This window comes from Athene cunicularia, assembly GCF_003259725.1.
Source record: "Athene cunicularia isolate RWA chromosome 8 unlocalized genomic scaffold, athCun1 chr8_part1, whole genome shotgun sequence".
Lineage (NCBI taxonomy): Eukaryota > Metazoa > Chordata > Aves > Strigiformes > Strigidae > Athene > Athene cunicularia.
Window position 1 is genome coordinate 11,263,019 of NW_020799109.1, and position 21,663 is coordinate 11,284,681.

Below are 21,663 nucleotides of genomic sequence, written 5' to 3' on the forward strand. Positions count from 1 at the left end.
GTGCATTGGTAAGAGAGGGAGCGTTAGTCACTGCGATATCTCCCAGCGCTGATCAAAGCTCAGATGTGACAGACTTTAAAGTCCACGCTATCCCTGCCAAGTGTGCGCTCAGGACAAATCCCAAGGCACAGCGTAGCGCTGAAGATGCAGCTCCTGTCTCACAGGAGAGAGGCTTTGGCCACAAGTGAGTATTTTGCACTTGAGATTTCAGGAAAGCCTCTTGGAACAGCAGCAACCAGGGACGTGGTGGCCAAGGGTCAACCCAAAGTGAGCGATAATTGCATGGTTGCTTCCGAAAAGCTGGAGGAAATGAGGTCAAGGGAAATAGGGAGAACATTAGTAAATAAAGGAAACTGGAACTACCTCCAGGGATGGAATAAAGACAAGAGTCACTTCCCATGTGTCTGGCTCCCGTGGTGGCCAGCACACTTGGGACACATGCCATTCCATTTAGTGACATTTTACCGTCAACCTGCTGCTTGTATCCTAAAGATAAGCATCGCTTAGGAGCAACTCTTCCTCTTGGGAACTCCCTCAGGCTTCCCTCTTGTGTGCACACCTCGTGTGCGCTTGCCCGGACACAGCTGGGAGCAGCTTGAGCTGTATTTTTACGGGGTAATGGCAGGGTGGGGCGAGGGTCAGAAAGCCAAGCTCCATGGACAGGGTAAGGCTGTGTACAAGTTACCCTGCCAAGGGAGGCAAAGGGAAATACAGGGAAGAAGGAAGTGGCTTCCACAGCCCTGCTCTCCCTGCTTTGCCCTGACCTCATGCTGGATGTAGACGGACTCTTTTTAACAATTTTGCGCCTCAGTGCTCTAATTTGACGTGTTTGGATAATGTCATTTATCAGCCTCCAGAGAGATCTGCTGAGCATAACTGCTGCCAAGAGCAACACCTTGAGCCTCAGTGCTGGTGCTTCTCCAGCAGGTGCCAGCGGCCTCACTGATACCTGAATTGTCTTCCCTGACTGAGGACGTATCAAGAGGGCACATCCGCGCTCTACTCACTCTGGATCTATGTCACAAACAGGGGAGCCTGAGTAAAAATGTTGAGCAAGAACATGAAGGGAGGGCTCCTCACGGACAAAACTTGGTTCTGCACTTCTCTCTGGATATTGTGGTTAACTCTTCAACAGCTTGGCAGTCACAGTTGAGGATGCTGGGTACCAGGGAGCAATACTATGAGACTGAGCAGACAGCATATGATAGTTTCCAGTCTTTGTGCCCAACACGTGTCTTTCTACTGTTCATAGCATTTTCCCCTGAGCACTGAAAATAAGAACTAACTTTCTTCCTCTGAGCAAATCCTTGCTTCATTCAGGTAAAAAGCCAAAAGACAGTCGCAAAAATACTGTGGAGGAGGAAAGAAGCCCTATCCGTATCTTTGAGCCACCACTCAGCAATCGCCTCCTGGGAAATCTCCCCCTGGGAATCAGCTGCTCCCTCTTTGTAAAAAAACTTTAAACCAAACACTGGTTATTTGTTAAACATTAGCATGCATGTGATCTTTGTTTCTCCAAATTAAATCGAGCAATTCCTACCCGCTGTCCCAGTGGGCAATCACAAGCAATTCCGTTAATTAAATTATCTCTGATTCTGCAGCCCTGGAATCTCTCAATTGACTAAGTCTGTGCTTTATCATCAACAAAATACTGGACCAAAAAGGAAACAAAAAAATGCTGATGCCAAAGTCATTGGCTTCAGTTAACCCTTCCCAGCTGGATATTAAGGGCTGCTCAAGAAACTGTTGGACTGGAACAAGCCCAAGAGTGAGAGCCCCGTACCAGAGACACCAGTAGCAGCTGTTCACTTGTGTTTCTTTTCCATTGTACAGAAAGAACCAAAACACCATACTATCACAGCCTCCAGCCTATTTGAGAGTCACAGGAAGATGCAAACCTGTTAGTTAGCTATTGAAGAAGCAGAAAACCCCCTCAAAGATCAGTAAAAGCCCCTGCAAATACCCCATTCTCCCCTTACCCAGATCTCACTTGATGTTGAAGAGTCTCCATAAAACATTCCCCTTTGGTTTATTTCAACTGGATATAAATTTTCCTTTCTTCATAAATGGCCACACTGTACACAGCATTCCATAAATTTTTACAATTCCACTGTTTGTATGTACCTTGTAAAAAACGCTTAGCGCTGATTAAATGCACCACCAATAAAATTTCATGGGCTACTTTTGACACTTGATATTCTGACCTCCTTTTCTCTTTCTCATACACTTATTTTTGCTTTCGTATGCCTGTAAACAGAGAGTGCCAGAGGGGAAAATGTACAGTACCACTGACAAACCCGAGAGTGATGTCTTTATTTTTAAACAAAGCCTTTATCTTCCCTTGTCCGAGGCGGAGAACCTGATCCCAGCAGAACACACATGCTCTTTCCCTGCACCAGGGGCAGAGGTCAGGTCGCTAGCAGCTTACATATCATAAATATTAGAAACAGACTGGTCGATGCTTTGAAGGCAAGCTAAACTAAGATTCCAGAAGCAGAGAAATTGCTCCTGGCCATATCCAACCATGGCCCCAGTTGACAATTATCATAACCACTACAATACTGCAGAAGAGAAAGCCTACTGCAGTCCTCACTTTGTGGGGCACAAATCTTTAACACTTGATAAAATGATCCAAAAAATGACCCCAACACCAGTGCACAATCATTTAATTGCAAGCCTTCTCTCCTAGCCAATTTATGTTTGGGTGAGAGGGCAACTTTTTCAGAGAAAAGTCCATGTTTTAATAGCCTGTAACACGCTGTGCATAGCTGCTGTGACACTGGTAGCCCCAACTTCAAAAGCACGTTGATGCTGACTTGGCTCTCACTCATACATTGTCTTCAACAAAACTCCCTTGCTACCTGAGTTTCAAACACTAACTAAAACCAACCCTAAGTTTTATGGGACAAGAACTATTCCTCTTTTCAACCTGGTGAAAGAATCTGCTCCCTCTTTCAATTTAGCAAGCATCACATGCAGCAAGTGCCATAGCTAACAATACGGGGAGTTTATTTTGGCAAATGTAGTTGAGCGCTACTGAAGTCAGTGGGAGAGATACAGACAAAAAGGCCTTTTGCAGTTGAAGTGCAAGAACATAAAAAAGCTGAAAAAAAAAGTTTGTTACTAACAAGCAAAACACTTAAACTGATAAGTAAGATTTTAAAAAGAAAAGTCACAGGTGGCTTTAAAAGGAAACAGACACAGCTCAAGCATTTTCAGTATGTTAAATTCTGAAAGGAGTCCAGTGTCAGGCGCTGGTGGCAGATTGACTGTGAATCACCCCAGAACATGCGGGCTACCGGACTGGCACGCTGCACTGTGATTTTATTTTACTAGATGAGCTGGCTACAGCAGAAGGGGCCAGATCCCTAGCAGCAGAAAACTGCCCAGCAAAGCTGTTTGCAGTAGAGCCGAGTCAAATCACACCAAGTGAAGTTTAGACCCTCAATCTGTAAGACTGCCAGTGCTAAAAGCAAATCTTCTGGCAAGACATGAATGTTTCAGGGGCTGGCTTCCCCTTTATTTAGCTAAAAATCTCATTTATTTGGTTTATTTGTTATTAGACTAACCTCCTTTAAAAAGGCTGACTTATAATCCTGTAAAACATTGTCACATGTATTGAGGAAATTGGCAAGGATGCTAATTTATTGTCCTCTAGGAAAAAAAAGCGCCCTCTTTCCTTGATTAATGTATGTTTTTGTATTGTAAGATATTAAAGAATGTTGCTTCACCTGTAATTATAGAGAATAGTTTATTTTGGCAAAGTGCCCTGGCTTATGGTTGCCAAGTTATGAATAATGCAATGTTCCCCATTCTAATTTCCGTGTTCTAAGTTGTGAATTTGGAGCGGGGTGCATGCAAGGGCACACACACACACACGATGCCGAGGCGCTCTCAGTCACAAGCGCCTCTATTTTATACTTGCTTGCACAACTTGTTAATACCAGCATCTGCTTGCCAAATTCAGAGTTTGCTTCTGACTAATTTCATCTTGATGCAAACCAAAAATGTTGTCTCTTTTTTTCCCCACAGAGGAATTATTTCTCTTACACTTGCATGCATCGTCGCAATACCACTGAGGGGAGCTTACCGCTGCAAGGAGGCGTTTTAAGCCGCATTTAGTAGGGACTTGGGTAAAGATTCCCTGAAGAATTTAATGACAGAAGAATTCATTATGCTTTCAGATCTCCTCCGCCTCTGTAACACAGAACCCAACAATGTCTTTACAGAAGCGGGAAGTAAATTCAGGCGCTGGCTCTTTCTATCTCTTTTTTGGCCCGTGTTTCACTGAGACACATGTGCCCAGCCCCAATCAAAACAGAGACAGATGGCACCGCTGATCATTCAGAATAGAAGGAGCCTCGGAGTCAGCATGTTTAGATGCATTTGTAGGGCTACGCAGTATCCACTGGCCACTGGGACTGATTTAAAAAGGCGGCTAGTGAAAGTCTGAGCTTGCGCCAAAATTTTAAATGTGCCATTTGAGCAATTATGGTTCGACACGAAATCTGGGAGAAAGAATGCATGGGTCATTCTGATTTCGATTTAGAGACTATGTCCCCCGTTCCAAAGAGAAAATAAATGCAATCCCATTGCTTTACTGAAGCAGCTTTGGCGATAAAGGAAAAAAGCCGTGCTACAGGAAAGTATTTTGCTGCAACAAGGTTTTGTTGAGGCAGCACAGGCTGAATTAGAAAATGATTCACTAAACAAAGTTCCAAAATGGAAATAACTGCACATCTAACATGTTAATATACGAGTTCACTTTTAAAACGTATCCCTTCATCCTGGTGACCCTAACTATATTCCTAACAGATCTGTGAGGGTGAATCATGGTCTCTATTTTAATACAAGGCAGGGCCACAAAATGCAGGCAGTAGAAATGGAAAATGCAGACCCTCTCCCTGCTGAGGCACAGGGGTTAGAGGTTCCAGCCTACTGAAACTTGCCTCCATGCACAAGTAAACATGTTTGGATTATGACCAAGCTCCATATATAGCTAGGCAGGTATATTTTTCTACTGGAAGACTTATGGCAGCTGTAACCCATCATCTTACTGTGGCCCGGAGGTGATCTGGGATTACTGGTAGCTTTGGTTGGACGATCAGGGCACAAAATTATGAAATATCCCTGAAGTGAAAGAGGAATAGCAAATTCCTAGGGCTGAAAGGTGTTCAGAAGGTTGGACATGCAGCCGAATCTTGCGTCCAGCCTCTGTGCACAATGAAATGCATTCTATTCCCATGGCCTGCATCCAAACAGCCGAAATAAACAGGAAATATCTATGCTACTACAGCAGGCCTTGGATTAATCTGTAGCCTTTTAAGGGCTTTACTGTGGAGGTGATATGCTTTCCAGAACTTCCATTCATGATCACTGATTGGAGGTACACAAGGGCAGCGCGATAACACATCCTCTGGACAGCTTCCTACAACTCCTGCTGCTGCCCTAGAACTTTTACACTGTTGCTGTTTCCTTTACGGGGAAAGAAAGGATCAGAATTAGCATCATTTAAGGTAATCATGCCTTCAAAAAGAAACATGAGGCTATTAAAGGAGGCCACAGCACATTAGTATCACACAGCCAACTGTGGTCCCAGAGCTGGAAAAGAAAACCAGCAATGCAGAGGAAGAACAGGTCATGAGCTGGCTGAGGGAAAAGCAGGAACACTTATGCAACTGAGTGGGAAACAGCAGCTTTCTGCAGATAGAAACTGTCAAAAAGGAGTAAAGAAGTAGTGAATGAAGAAACAGGATGAAATGCCTGCAGTGATGGGAAGTGAGTAAGTTTAGGACAAGCATTGTAACTGCAGTGAGGGCAAAAAACAGCACAGATATTAAACGATGTTAATTACATTACTTGCTATTACACTGTGTCTGTAAAGTCAGTGCTGGGTTCTGCGTTACAGAGGCAGAGGAGATATGAAAGCACAATGAATTCTTCTGTCATTAAATTCTTTGGGAAGAAGCTCCAACTAAATGTGGCTTAGAACTCCTTCTTGCAGTAGTAAGCTCCCCTCAGCGGTATTGCAACTGTGCATGCAAGTGTAAGAGAAATAATTAAAGACTGTACAGTTGTCCCAGACACGGTTTAGTAAGAAGTAATACAAACTGGATTTTTTTGGGGTACTATTTCATATGTTTACTTTACTAACTATAGTCTAAGAAATGCATAACCTAGCAAGAGCTGTAATTACAATCATCTTGTTATCATACAGCAGCTGGCACAGCACAAACACTTACCGAGTCCTGCCACAATAGTCAGTAAGTGCCAAAGAAAGCAGTAGCCCTATTAACACCAGCACGCAGCCAGCCTGTGCAGCCAGGGCTGCCCTTCAACAGATGCATGAGAGCAACAGCAAACTGGCAGCGGATGGGGCACAACATGATCCCTTTTCTGCTCTTCAAAGGAACATTTCCATCCAAACAGGGAACGGAGCCTATGTAAAAATAACTGTTAATTTTCTCTTGAGAGCATCTGGGCACCATACAAACATTTACTAAAAAAAAATAAATCTGTCCCTGCCTCTTAATTCTTGCAGCGTTGGTAAGGGATGTGAATAAACAGTCACATCCTCAAAATATTTTCAGAAGGAACACAGCAGGACCTACAATGCTCCATCAGAGATGTTGTTAAACACCACAGGCTAATTTTAGGGACAAGTCCTCTCTCTGACAAACTGCTCACACATCTAAGTGCAGAATTCGTCTGATAGAAGGGACCTGTTTGTGTTTTATAAGCTAAAGTTTCTCTTACCTATGGAATAACTCCAATATTTCACAGGGAATCATCATCCATCTAACTGAAGTACCCTCTAACGGACCATCAGCCTCATATCCCCTTTGAAATAGCACAGCTGAGCACTTGCTGGGCCACGATTTATTTTTTACCTTCTAAGACATCTTGCTAACTCTATAGCTCAATAGTGACAGTCGAATTTCACACTGCGATAGCCCCCCATCGATTTTTCATTCCCAGGAAGCAACTCCACAAATTAAAGTTAACAGCATTTCTGAAACTAAGAAAAAAAAAAAAAGAAAAAAAAAGAAAAAAGGGGCAGGGGAAGACACACGAATGGCAAGATACCTAAACTGTGCCCCCAACATAGGAATGAAATTCCTTCCTGAGGTTTGCACCAGTTATGAGACAGGAACGCTACTGCCCCCAAAGCTGGCAGCCACTTTGGTTTTGCAGATGCTTCAGCTCTAAAGCATTACAGGTTCAACAGACTTAAGAGTCCTCCCTATACAAAGATGTCAACATCTACAGAAAACTGCCCCAAGGTGTAAGAGTTAGAACAAACCTTTGGACACTGCAGTACTAAACAGATAGCGCCTTCCCCCCCAGGTCTGAGCTGGTACAGTCAGCCTGCCTCGCTGAGCTTCGTTAACCACTAGCCTGTGATGAACCATGGCACTTGATACAATTTCAGTTGATGCAGTGGTAATAACGTTTGAGACCATTATTGGCACACACAACTTCTACCAAACAGTTAAAAGAGGGAGCAGAATAAAGAAACAGCCCAGCGCACTGCTCTCCAATGCCATAACCTAGAGGATGAAGTAATGCCAAAGCCTCACTTCATAAAGAAATGAAGCATCTACTTGTGCACCCTTTCAATACTGAACACCAGTACACGTAACAAGCTCATACCATATACTACTAAATTACTGAAAGAAGAACTATATTGTAATAGAGATAAAAATCTGGACACAAGCAGCACAGCCCAGCAGCACTTTCTCAGCCTGGCTTTGACAATCCCACGCTTCAGTTCAGCTTCCTGGATCCTGTCTAAAGTTTACATGGGCTGATCAAGGACTGGACTCACCAGGAGCACCATGCTCTCTCTTAGCAGAGCACAAAGGGTTAGTTCATTTATGAGTCAAGTTAATTTTTTAATTCTATCTTTGCTATATGACTTCTTGTCTCCCACCAAAGCCTATTAATGGTGTGACGCTATGGAGAAGGGCTGGGGAGCGATTATGCTCTGGTGTGAATTCACAACAGCTTCTGTTTCCCTCTGACACACCAGATTAAGTGCGGCTCCTTCCCTTTCAGGCCTCTGCTAATCCTCTGGCTTCACACTCACTCTGCTCCTGTCTCCACCCGTCTGCCTGGGAACTGGGTCCCTGTGACAGTCACTGCTACTGCCCCAACTGCTCCCACACACTTGACTCAAGAACCAGACTTGGCACAAGAACCCCATCCTAAACTTTGTTTCATTTTAACTGATGCTCCTTCCTGGGCTGCCATGCCAGAGTCCCTCTGGAACTGATAGTTTCAGAACAGCTGGACTGGGAAGAGGTGGGGGGGAAGGGGAGGAAAGAGGAGACAGGAAAAATAAAACAAATACAATTGCTTTTTGTCTCTAAACCCCTCTTTTTAACCCAACGAGCGTCTCATCCAATGAAGCGTGATAAGCATGAAGTGTTATATAAAGAAGATAATTATAAAGGGATTTAATGCTTGGCAGGCTCGTATTGCAAGGTTTATAGCAGAGGTAGCATACTCACTTAAACAGCCTTGTGTCTGGGTTTGCTATTATGCGGGCAGCGCGGCTGGGGCCAAGAGGAATCAGAAACAAGATTTGTTTTACGAAAAAAAAGAGCACAGCCCCCTTCCCACTGAGGATGGCAGCTCCAGTCCCACCTCCTTCCACTTCTGTCCCATCCCTGATTAATGATGTTGTCTGCCTGATTTATGACCCACCCCAACAGATTAGAGTTTCCCTCTTCAACCTCCCCCCGTCTTCCACCCCCCCCAGAAGGCACAGCCACACTCCACTGGAAATATTAGAGAATTATTAAATAAACATTCATACGTCATGTCTCTTCCCATACTGAGCTCATCGTAGTCAACGCTCAGCGGCCGGGTCCTGTTTGCTTTGGGGCTGACACCAAACAGCTGGAGTGATTCATGGAGAGGCTGGCTACAATGCTCTGTGCCATATATCATGCTCGCAGCGCTCCCTGCCCCGGCGGAGATAAACTGATCAACCACAACGGGCTGGAATGAATTTATGACAACACAAAATTGAGGAAAACAAATGGGAGGTGACCCAGTGGGCCACTAACCCAGACTCTCTCGCTGGCCTGCAATCTAGTCTGGTGGCAGAAAGCAAAATTGAACATTGGCACTCTGAATTAAGATGCTGGCTTTTAACCCCGGGGAACCTCGGTTTCAAAATGGCACCAGACCCTTGCAGGCGGCATCTTGGGAGGGAGGGGGAGGAAGACTTTTTGCGGAGAAGGTGCTTTTTGCTGCTCTCCATGCACGACAGTGCTTCGGCTGAGAGTACGCCGCTGGTGGAGGAGTTGGGGAGGATGCCTGGGCAATTAGGAACCTGCTGCTCTCTCTGAGCAAAGCTGCATCTTGAGTCAAGGTAAAGACAGGCTTTGGCTGGAGGTCTTCAGCAGACAGGCAGAGCTCAAGCTGGTGCGATGCTCCTATATCTCTCCCCATGAGCCTTCAGTACCCCAGGGTGTCTCCTAGACACCTCACATTGTCAAGATCAGAAAAGCTCAGCAAGGCTGAGACACTCTGCAGTGCTGGGAAGGAGAGGTGGGACCAGTGCCATCTCTCTCATTACCTGTGGCTGGCATCTGAAGTTCAGATGAGGTCAATGGTGAGAAACATGACCGAGCTACCAAGGACCTGTTGTGGCTGTGAAGGAGGGCTGGGACCAGCACCATGTCTCTCATTACCTGTGGCTGCCATCTAAAGTTCAACACAACGCAGATGAGGTCAACCTGTCCAAGCCATTGATGACCTGGCACAGCAGAAGGAGCAGGGCAACAAACAGAGACTTACCCTAAACCTAATTGTTCTACATGCAAGAGACTCTTCCACAAAAAAATACATTTAGATTAAATTAACTTGCTCAAAGAGCTTCAGCTGCACGCCAAGAGGAGGACCTCTTGCTGTACTGTATTAATGGATTAAAAAACAAACAAAACCACACCGCTCTTCTTGCCTAGACTTATTTTTGGAAGAGGGGAGGGGGAAGCAACGTCATTCTTATGAGAGAAGGATCAATACATGGATCACTGCTAACTCTATTAGCCACTGCTCTAAATGGAGAGCACAGCTGACACAGGTGGTAAGGCACGTGCTTCTGGACAATTTAAAAAATTCTAATCAGATGCTACACGGGGTTTAACATGCCAATCAATAACACTCAGATTTAAAGGCAAAAATTAAAGTTACAAACAATGGAGTAAAGTGAAGCTGCCAAAAACTTCCTGTAAGCACCACCCAAAACAAGAAAAATGAAACCAATTTAGCTCCAGATTAAGAAACAGGAACTAGAGATGAATCAATTTAGCCTGTTGGGCTGGGTCGCCATATATCATGGCTCAGCAGTGGAGTGGGAAACAGCCAGACAGTGTGAAACCCTTCCCCCTCCTTTTCTGTAGGCTTCTACCTCTGATCCCTGTTATCAATTAATTTAACAGAACCCCTCTACACAGACAAGCACACAGAGAATTCAGACTCCTTAAATGGCAGGACAGAAACTATTTATCACACACGAATTTCAAAGGAAAGGAGGAAAAAAAGAAAAAAAACAGCCAGGAATTCTACACCTGAAACACCATCTTGTTTTCTGAACCTTGGTGAAATAAAGCACCTTAAATAAAAAGCTTTCCCTGCTTCTTTCAAAAAATCAACATTATTGGAAGGACTCAGCAAGACACTTAAGGCTTTTCCTGCAACTTCTGTTGGGTTTTGCTGACTTTTCCTACCTTTTGCAGAACTGAAGCTTTAGTGGGTGAGGTTACTGTGGAGCGAGGTGTGTGTGCATACATGTACACGCGCACGCACACACACGTACACGCTCCCCCCACTTCACAGTGGTGAAGGATTCCCGGATCCTTCAAAAGGTGCTAGCTAAAGCCTCTTTGATCAGATTATTAAAGCTATGTCAATTTTATCACTTGAGCTCAAGTTTCTGGAAAATGTCAAATCCTTTCAGCTCCTGCAGTTTAAAGATTTTCAATAGGAGTGGATCTGGGAAGGTGGAGGGCTGCGGGGCTGACAGGCAGGAGGCCCAAAGGGGAGCCAAGCAGCAGCTGAGACAGAGGCTGACAGATTAGGGCAGAACGGATGAGTCCTTGCCACCAAGACAGCATGCAACGGTTGGCTCACTCTAAGGACAAAGCTGCTTCTGCATTGACCTGTGAGCTGCCAAACTCAGTGGTCCTTGGCCAAAGTCTGCTCACTGAGAAGCATCAAACAGCAGACAGCCCACGTTTGAAACATGCTAATAAAACCTTGTAAAAAGGAAAGTGCTGAGACAGCAAAGCAGTGTTAAAGTTTCCTCTGCAGCAGGGAGTTTCCCCAGTTAACCCCTGACTGTGAACACATGCCTTTTGCCAGGCTGCCCGAACTGTCAGAGATCCCGAAATGTGCCAGGGACACAACCTCTCAAGTCAGGACCAGGGGCAGGAGAACAAACTATATTACAAAAAACCCCAAAACTTTCTGTAAAGTCATCTTAATGCTACCATCAGATTTTTTCCCAATCCCAAATTATCAGTGGACCTCATCCCCAAAATGTAAATGCCATCTGTTTAAAACCCACAATTACCTCATTGCTTCCACCTCATTCAAGCTGTTTGTCTCTCACTTCATCTTGGGGCAACAATCAGTTTAAAACACTGCCCCATCCCAATTAATGCAGTCTGTGGCAGCAATGAAGAGCCCATAGTTTTAGGTTTGGATCATCAAATCTGCCTGAGCAATAAGTCACCCTAGTAGTGTGTGGAAGGAGGCTGAGAATACAGGTTGTTATCCAAATGCACAGTACAGATAAAACCATTTGTTTCTATCCCAGACTAGGCTGCAGGATATCCAGGTAGCAGAAAGGGACAGAAAAGGAGATGGCCAGGAGCCCCTGCACTATTGCATATTCAAACACTGGGACTTAAACTTCTTAATCAACTGGAAGGTCTGCTGGTAAAAAAACTCAGGAACTGTGATATTATTTCTGTTAGCAACCATACAAAGGTGAAATCTGAATCTTAATGGAAAAGGAATTCTGTCAGTGACATTTCTGCCAAGTTACGGGGCTGCTGGGATTCCTTTTGGCTGGAGAGCTGGAGGGTGGAGCATGCAGGTACTATGCAGAAAACATAATAGAATTGCCCTCAAAAGCCAAGATGCAATGATAAGGTAACTTCTCTAGTAAAAGCAGGATCCAATGACACACTGATAGTTGAAATCTTGCAGGGGGAATTAAAAAAAAATAAATAATCACAGTAGAGCTCGACAAGCCAATTGCTTTTGTCAGATTAAAGTGGGTTTGAATCTTCATCTCCCATCCAAAGTCCCAGCTCTAGTCTAGGCTGATACACACCACACAACATATTTGGAAACCCACCATAACTAAAATATGGTGGAGGTGGAAAGAATAGATACATCTATCTGCATCTTTCAAAATAAGGCAATTTGAAGTGGAGAAGCCCTTTGGAGTCTGGGCTCCTTGTCACTGCGTACCTATCCATGCACATATGTGGGGAAGAACTCCCCACAGGCCCTCTGTGGACACAGCAGAAGCAAGTCAGGACACCAACAGCTTCATGTCCATGCTTCACGTTGGAGCACAACTTCCCTCCTCAGTGGTAAGTGCTTCAAATATGCCTATCTGTCCTGGTACCATGACACTACCCTCAGACAAGAACTGCTTCTGGGAACACCAGATGGGACGCTATGGTTCCTCAAAACAAGAAAAATGAAAGCTATTCCCTTTACACTCACTTTTCAATGTCACTGTTCTTACAGGTCTTCTGCATGGTCTCCTGTTTACTGCTTTCACCATTACTCGTTGAGGGCATTTCTGTTGAGGGAAGAACAGGCAAATTAGTAAGATCATTCCCATGAAATAGTTTAAGCAAGTTAGTTTCAGAAGTAGAAGACCCCAATGAGTCATTTCCATGCTGATCCTTGGAAAGAGAGAGAAGAGACTGATGCTACGTGTCCCTGTCTGTCAGGGAGGCTCTCTCCCTGGCCAGCATGTTTCTATGATTCAGGACTGAAGATACAACCCCTACCCTCTCCCCACTCCATACTGACTGACCCTCAATTTGTACCAGTTGTATAAGCCAGGATTTAATTCAGAAAGGTTTGATGTGGCTGCCACACCAAAGTGTACTTCTAGAAAGGTGGGTCCAGAGCAAATCCACTCAGTCCAGACCCTGCTTTCAGCTTCTCTGTTTTTGTGAGACCCCTTAGACACAGACAGGGAGAAAAATATATGCCAGTTAACTAGTAGGACAGAATAGTCTGCTCACAGCTCTCCTAGTACTACCAGTCCCATAGTTCCTTCCAGCACTGGAGGGAAGTGAGATACCAGTAGGAGATAAGCCAGATGAATTGTCTTGGGACCAGACCCTAGGCTGTAGGTTCACACAGGGGCTTCAGGTGAAAAGTATGAAGAAAACAGCTCATAGCAGGTGCCATCAGGGCTGCTTCCTTATCACCTCTGTGGCTGTAGTTACTGAAACTGAACACACCTACAAGTGAGTGCTCCATCACAGAAAATAAATGCGACTGCCTATCCCGCAGAAGAAAATGCCTTCGATAGATATCCTATGTTCTCCATTTAATCATCATGCCCTTGGCAAAACTAGTTCTACCCATCCCCCTTCCCACTGGCAAGCAGTTATGTCTTGTAGGTACTTTCAAGGCTGGCAATCAAATGCCCAAAGCATTACAGTAACAGAACAGGGAACAAAATCATTGGGACAAGCCTCTTCAGGTCACTGAGCTTCAGTTCCCTTCCTAAGGGAGTTGGAGCAGCACTGCCCAGCTCTGGAAATGGATTTGGCATCTACAGCTGGAAAGCGCCAGGCTTTATTATTCTCATATTTCCACTAGGTTGCTGCTTACACTTCCAATGCTGCTGGCATTAAACAAAAAGTCGAATAGGTTTAACACCGCCCCCCCCTGTGCCACCGCTAAAAGAGAAAAGGGCAGAATGCTAAAGGTTGAGTATGGAAAATTTTGCTGCTCAGGTAAAGCTACCCCTTCACGCACCACTTCTTTCTCAATACTTCCATCCATCAGTCTAGGTTTCAAAATGTGAGCAGTTGGCCTGCTGCAGGAGGTGTTTTTGTGCTAGTTCACATTTCCACCAGTGTTCTCCCAACCTGCACTTCTAGCTGCGACCTCTGCTGAATCACACGGGGGTTGTGATGCTGCCTGAAGGCTTGGGATTCAAACAGCACCTGTGACCTAATGCTCATTTTTGAATACACAATTTCAAAGATGAAAACCTGACTCATGAATGGAAATCCTCTGTGTTGCAATAGCTTCTCCCTTTAAGAATAACTTTACACCTTCATAAGCTCCATCTTTTCCATCTTCCCATTTGAAGAACAGCAGCATTGAAGTACAGACAACTCCTAACCCTGTCCATTCACTTGCAAGCCAGTAACAGAGACTCTAAGAGAAAGGAATCTTCTGAGCAGGCTGCACACCTGTCACTGTATAACATTTCAGCTCTTATGTGCTATCACAGTTGCACTCAAAAGCTAACACAGGCTCATGCTTTATGGCATCAGCTCCCCTACTGCATTTCTACAGAAACTTGCCAGCATTTCGAAGTGCTTTCACAAGCAACATCACTTCCCCTGTTTTAGGGATGGGCAAACAAGTTCAGGAGACATGCAAGGACCTTGACCAAACAGAAAAACAATGTGTTAAGTGCAAGCCACATTTAGTTATTGGGTCTCCTGGCCTCAGGTCTTCAGTTGTCTCATCAAGCACTAAGTGTTCACAGCCACTGATAAGGGATACTCGGATGTCCTCCTGCTACAATACTGCTGTCATGGCTGTGCAGGAACTTCAGCATCTTTGAAGCCCTGCCTATGGTTAACATGTTAGCAAAGTATCAAACAGACCAATGGCTTGAATCCAGTGTGGCAAATGCCACTTTTCTGTGGAGTAGAACCTAGTTTTGAACTAGTGTTTGTGACAGGCTAAGCAGTAAGAAAACTTCATTTCACTGCTCTATCAATCACTTCAACCTTGACCTCACAGGATCACTCAGTGAAACAGATAGAGGGGTAATTTAAGCCCTGTTTTATGCAGGGCAGAGGGCTTAGAAAGCAATCCTAGCTCCCTGTTAACTCATTTTATTTGCCTGAAATGCTTCCCCAAGTGCTTTGAATGCTGGCTGCCTACATTCTCCACATATGTATGTGGGTAGAGAACACATCCTGCCCCAACCTAAGACGAATGCAGAAGGATTAGTTTGCATATCCCACAACATGTAATGGGATGCAATGAAATCATATCCTGGGTGCCAGACTCCTCTAACATGTTCAACAAGATTTGGATGGCATCACATTATACTACTCCTAAGAGGCCACATTTCACTGTGAAGCAAAATGACACATAAGGCCTTGGCACAGCACAGTTTCCCCATCGTCAGAATTCATCTCCTGTCCAGCACCGTTTGGGAAGATGAGACAGCACTGGCTGGGCAGAGGGGTGGTTAAAGGAGGGACAGTGTGCAGGGAGGCTCTATGAGGCTGCACGGGTAGAAATGGAGACCCATCTATCACACTGTGCTTCTTTGTAGGTCTCTCCTGCTGTGACCCTTGTGCTCAAGTGAATGGGTATTTTCCACAAATTGAGATTCCCCAAAAGTAATGAAAGCAAATTGGAAAGGCATAGTACTTACTTTAAAACAGCACCTCGGAGCGCCTCCCTCTCTTTGGCTTCACCTGGCTCTTCCCCAGTGCAAGGGATAACGTCTGCCTCTGTGTACCTGAGCACAAGGGGTTAAGGAACATACTTGCTGCAGACAGGTGAAAGGCTTCTGAGATGGTTAGGACACTATCTGGGATACAGAACAAATTAATTCCAACTGGGAACATCTCATAAGAAGAGAGGCTGGTATCCATGAAGCAGCTTGCTTTTAAATTCTGGATTAGTTTTGTTTTAGGTGGAAAGAAACAGAAAACTCTTTTGACAGCAACATGATGCCACAGCCTCTTAGAAAGGGAAAATCAATTCCTCAACCTCTGCAAGTCTAACTTGCACGATTTCACTATTTCTGTTTTGAGGCACAGAGATCTTTTACCAGCTAACAGTTGGGGCTTCAGTCTTAAAGGCTGGTACAGACTTCAGTAAAATCTAATTCTATAGCTATATATTCCCCCTCATCACAGATAAGTCAGTGTCTCCATAATACCCTTGCAGGAATTCCTCCCTGATGTCTGTTACAGCTGCTGCAGGGCAGAAGTCTGCAGGCAGCTCTCACAGAGCAGTGTCCAAAGTGCCTGGCTCCCAGATGGAGAAGTTCCCAAGAACTCCCCTTAATGGTAAGTTTTTCCCATGAACTACCTAATGAAAGGAAAAAAATTCAGTCTCTCAGAGTGGCAGGTGAGTAATGCTTGAAATGTTTACTGCACAAAACCCCTGAAAACAAATGGTGTCTTGTGGAAAATAAACTCAATTCCTACCCATGAAACAGGAAAAGCTATCTATAGGGAAGAAACCTGGATCAAACAGAATAGAGAAACACTAATTTTGATCTCCTGCAATGTCACTCACAGACTTCACCAAGTGGGTCTGAAGTAGTGCTGTATCAACAGAAGGATCTCAAAGGGAGTAACTGGGAATCCCTCCCAGTTCAAGTAACATGGTAGCTGGAAAAGGTGCTGTAATTTCCAGTAGGGCTGGACACAGATTATCGACCACTACCAGGGCAGTGCTGTATGAAAGCTAGCTGAAGATGCACCCCTAGGGCCCCTCTCAGTAAGAGCCTTTCAAAAACGATACTGTGGTTTCCCGTATTCAAGTGTGTCGTCTCCGTCCACATCCAGGTCAGCGTCACTGTCTGGATTCTCCTTGCCACTGCACATGATAAACCCAGAACCTGGAAGAAAATAAGACACATGGATGAGCATTTGAATTGAAGTGCAGGAGGTCTCCTAAGGATGGTGCAACAGCACCAGTCCACAGGCTGTCCTTTACTCTTAACAGCCTCACAAAAGGTACTGTCTCCAAAGACTGCACAAGAACAATTTTTGGAAGAGTGCAGAGAAAGCACTCATAGAAATGCTCTAACTTCCTGGATTTTATACTCTAAAATGCCCCTCAGCACTGAAAATGAATGACCTTTTGCTCTCCAGAGGAGTTATTTTAAAGTTGAAGGCATTAGAAGGAGCTCTCTCAAAGGCAGAAAAAATTTGAAGCAAAATAAGGAAGACTGATTTTTCATAGAAAATAGGGAAGGCTGATTTTTCATAAAGTGAAAAAAAAAGTATACAAAAAGTATACTACTATCAGGTAAGAGAAAGCCACAGGGGTATTCTGAATTAGTCCTTAATTCAGATGCAGAGAGCAGGCAGAGGCTAAAATACAATTAGAAATACCTTTCTCTTCTTTAAATGCATTTAGTCAGGGTTTATATTTTTACAATACAAACATTTAAGAATAGAAAACCTGTTTCTAGGAGAAAAAAAAAAGACTCCACAGTCATTAACAGCTCCTTAGCACTTCTAAGGTGAGCAAATGCCAATGCAAGTCAACAAGAGTCCTGCAGTTCCAACATGGGTGAATTGGGCAAGAGTCCAGTCCCAGCTCCAGCAGGAAGCAAACATAAACAGTTCCCCCTGCAACTGAGCTGTGTAATAATTGCCACTTTTTTTGGTTCTCAAGCATTTTGTTGACTGTGTTATTGCTGATTGTAACCAGGTTTCTTTTAATTGAATCTGTGCACAAACGCCTACAAAGACGAACCTTCATGTCATATTAGCTGCCTAAGGTTTATTAATAGAAAGGAAACCAAGGAATATTTATATTTATTCTTCATGTGACACTGGATATGCTCTCTCCCATAAGACTGAAAATTAAGCAAAGATTTACAGAATAACAGGGTTGTGCAAGGTCCTCACTCATGTTCAATTCTACAGCAGATCTAAGCTGTTTGGGGACATAAACTATGCAGACAGAAATCTGCTCACTCCAAGCTGCCTCCAGTGCACTCTTTCCCTTAGCACCCCACTGTCCAGACAGCAGACCTGGACACTTGGCTCTCAGACAGAGGGTACCTGCTGGAACCTGAAAGACCTGGCACATCCAGATGGCTGGTGACCTCAGTCTGTGACTAGACCAAGAAGCAAACCCCACCTGCAAACACCGAAAGAATAAGGTAGACATAGCCTTGGCTTTGCACAAATTACATTTCTGCGCTGTGAGTGCACCTCTGTCCTGTGAATGTTGTTCTAAATGCAGAACACAGGCTAAAATTAATGTAGAGGCACTGAGTATAAGGTGCATGTCTGAAGAATGAGGACATCCCCAAGTGTTAGGGTAGCCCTTTTAGGGGTATAGATATCTGAGTCTATTTGCTCTACAGGGCTCTCACTAGCACACTTACACAAGCTCATGCTGTCAGCAGCAAACTTGAGCTTTCCCAGCCCAGAAATGAGCTGTATTTCTATCAGTCTGCATCTGTGCAGAGAGCAGGGCAAGGCGAAGGTTTCATTTCCATGGACACCTTGCGGACACAGTTCTTTACTGTTGCTCTCCAGGAACAGACGCTCTCATTCATTCATTAAGCCCCCAATAAAACTTGTTTATATGGACTTGATATTTCTCTTCCCTGAATATAAAGAAGGTCTTTAACGAGTGATAACCATAGCATGATGATGATTTTAAGACTAACCTTTTCCTAGAAGCATAAACTACCTTTTACTTCAAAGTAATTGCCAGCCTTAATTTTTAGCAGAGGTAACAAAACTAGCTTTGACTGCAGCATCCATCGTCTGCCCCAGGACTGCAGGAGCCATGCCTGTAGGTCAGCTCCGTGGTGTCACCAGGCCAGCAGGGCCCTTATGAAGTGTTTCACATACTAGATGCACGCTGCCAGCCAACACATCATGAGCTGCCTTCTCTTGCTGCAATGGCTCATCCAGTAAATCTTGACCCCTTCAGTTCATCACAATGTTTGGGAGAAGATTTAGAGGAGTAGGCAAGACCTGTCAAAGAAGCTGGATAGTTTTTCAAAGCTGTCTTAGAAGTCATAGTGGGCAATGGGGTGGTAATTTACAGGCATGGCATTTAACCTGCAGTAACACCATCCCCTGCACCTGGCATTACTTTAGCCCATCACTTCTCAAAGGCCATAAACTTCGGACACACAGGTCTTCATTTTTCTTGTAGCTGTGGGAAACACAAATCATGCAAAGCTGGAGCTGTGACTTGGCCAGTCCCGGAGGTGATATGAATGTTAGCCAGACAATGAATACTTGGAGCAAGTGCATTGGGGGGGTGTGAGGAAAGTGTACAAAAGAATGAACTTAAGTGGGACTGCTCCCCACGTTCCTCTCTCTGCAAGGATGCCAAGCACACAGCAAACACTCACCCTTCCATCAATTTTGTTTCCAAGTGACTCAAGCCAACTAGTGGTTTATGGTTAGAGCTTAAGAAAAGAAGATCTGCTTACTGTGATACAATTTACAAATATTAAGGCACCTTGACTTCAGAATCCTGGTGTCCTTGCTCTGAAAACCTTTGTACTTAAGAAAATCCCTTTTAAGTCTGAAAGGAAAATACTTCAGAGCTTCTGCTGAATCTATAATAGGAACCACTGCATTGCCGACAGAGTACTGTCCTCCCTACACAGGGAGGGTACATGGGAAGGGTTTGGACAGTATGTGTAACGATGGCAGATACACACTGGGATGATCCGATACAGCATTTCCCACAGAGAGGAGGGCATAGCAGAGAAGTTCACTAAGATGAGGGGCAGGAGAAGGGTAAGTTTTCTTTTCTGATCAGTTGTGGACTCTAGGCCAATATCTAAAGGAAGCCACAGTAAAGTGATCCAACTCTCAGATTTTCACCAAATATGGATTTTTTTTTCCGAACACTAACAAGTGCAGTCCACTGCAACAAGGTAAAAAAAAAAAAAAAAAAAAAAATCAGAAACTGTATGCTAAACAAAGTATTTTCTGGGTTCATGAAGGTTACTTTCAATATAAGCTGTGCTATCAGTTTTAGGACTTCAGAGGCTCCTTTAAAAAAAAGGAAAACCAAAACCCACAAAATATGTTTCCGATGTAAATCAAAAGGTCCATAAATCCAAGTACTGCCACTGCACGCAAGAGAACACCAAAGAACAGGATGCAAAGCTTGGTCCAGCATCACCTGCAGTGCAAATGGTCTCCCACGGACATCCTAATGCCCTTTCATCTGCAGCAGGGATGGATTTTGAGGCCAGTTCCGGCGGGCTGGGGTTTGGTGCCACAATTTCAACCTGACCCTCCTTGTCTAACTTCCTGGGGTTGCTTCCATCCACAAAGCCAGTGAAAACACCCACGCAGCTGTTCAAATATTTGACGTCTGAACTGCTTGACATTATTCATTCATCTCAGGCTCATTCAAACCAGATTTCTGGACAAGTGCTGTTATAAATGGATTAAGAGGACCACTAAATGCAAGAAAGGTCCTATAGGATCACACCTGCTTCTCACTAACTCAGCACAAGTGTAAAGAGGGCTTCACAACTTCCAGCTCCAGCCAGCAGCATATACTGCCATCCAGGAGCAAGCAAAACATGAAATGGAGTACAGGGTATGATGAGCAGAATAAAATGGCCTTCATAACAGCATTGTTTTGGACCTACTAGAGGAGAACAGGAGCTTCCAGAAGACCCCCTACCACTACACTCAGGTGATTTGCAATTCAACAGCGTGCACTGGGAGTGGGGAAGGGTTCCTTCCTCCAGCAAGGCTCAGCTTCTGAAGGTCGTGCAGTAATTCATGGCCATCAGCAACGCTGCCTAGAGCAGACCTCGAAAGCCAGTGCTGCTATCCAGAGGTCAATGCTTGGGACCAGAACTTTATCCCAACATGTAATAAAGGGAAATGTAACAACTGAATGTTGTCAGTTTGACCTAGGAATTCACAAGAGACATGATCTGTTATTCACAGAAGCAGCTGTGACTCTTACAAGGAGAGTCACCTCAGGCCTGAGGAACATAATTCCACATGTGAATTTGAAAATGCTGCTTTCAGACGAAAAAAGAACAAACCAAAATGACTCTCCTATCTCCTTCCCTTCCCTTGCTGAAGAAATTTTTGCTCTTGCCTTGCATTTGGTAGGAGGCAACCACTTGTCATAGACTGCCAGCCCCGATACAATTAGCCTCCCAATGCTAAAGCAGCACAATCCTCTGACAGTCTTAATCCCAGCTGCCTTCTTAAGGTCCAGACAAACAGGAGTGAGCAAGCAGGTCAGATGCTGGGGCCATTAAGCAGAGAAAAAACGAAGTTACAGCTTTGTCTCCAATCCCCATTGCTCTTGTAGCCAGGTGCTCTGACAAGCAATTCCAGCACTGGTATTGAGTGGCACCTCTATAAACCCTGTGACAGTTTGGGAGACAAACTCCCCCATCAATCAGAATGTACCTATCAAGATCACTTACCTAAAGCGCCCGCCACCCTCCAGCACTGTGTACACAGCTTTGCTTGGGCTGGCTGCAGAGCAGTCTGTTTGAGCACCAATTCAAGTTAGTTTCTGAAAAATTCAGGTACTCTACACAAGCAACAGTGTTTCTGAAATACTGACTTAGAGGTCTGAAAAGCAGAAAAAATTCACATCTTTGCTGCTGCCAGGCTGCAGGTACTGGCAGGCTACAGGAATCAG

The 21,663-nt window shown here is 44.5% G+C and overlaps 1 protein-coding gene across 1 annotated transcript in view; it reads right to left on the minus strand.

The window, feature by feature from the left end:
• RNF220 (ring finger protein 220) overlaps window positions 1–21,663 on the minus strand; it is a 222,369-nt gene that overhangs the window by 16,629 nt on the left and 184,077 nt on the right. Inside the window, exons 8-11 of the mRNA XM_026853902.1 lie at window positions 16,789–16,885; window positions 15,686–15,772; window positions 14,408–14,442; window positions 12,757–12,835 (exon numbers count right to left, since the gene is read on the minus strand). Of these exons, the coding sequence (XP_026709703.1) occupies window positions 12,757–12,835; window positions 14,408–14,442; window positions 15,686–15,772; window positions 16,789–16,885 (298 nt within the window). The remainder of the gene's footprint in view (window positions 1–12,756; window positions 12,836–14,407; window positions 14,443–15,685; window positions 15,773–16,788; window positions 16,886–21,663) is intronic.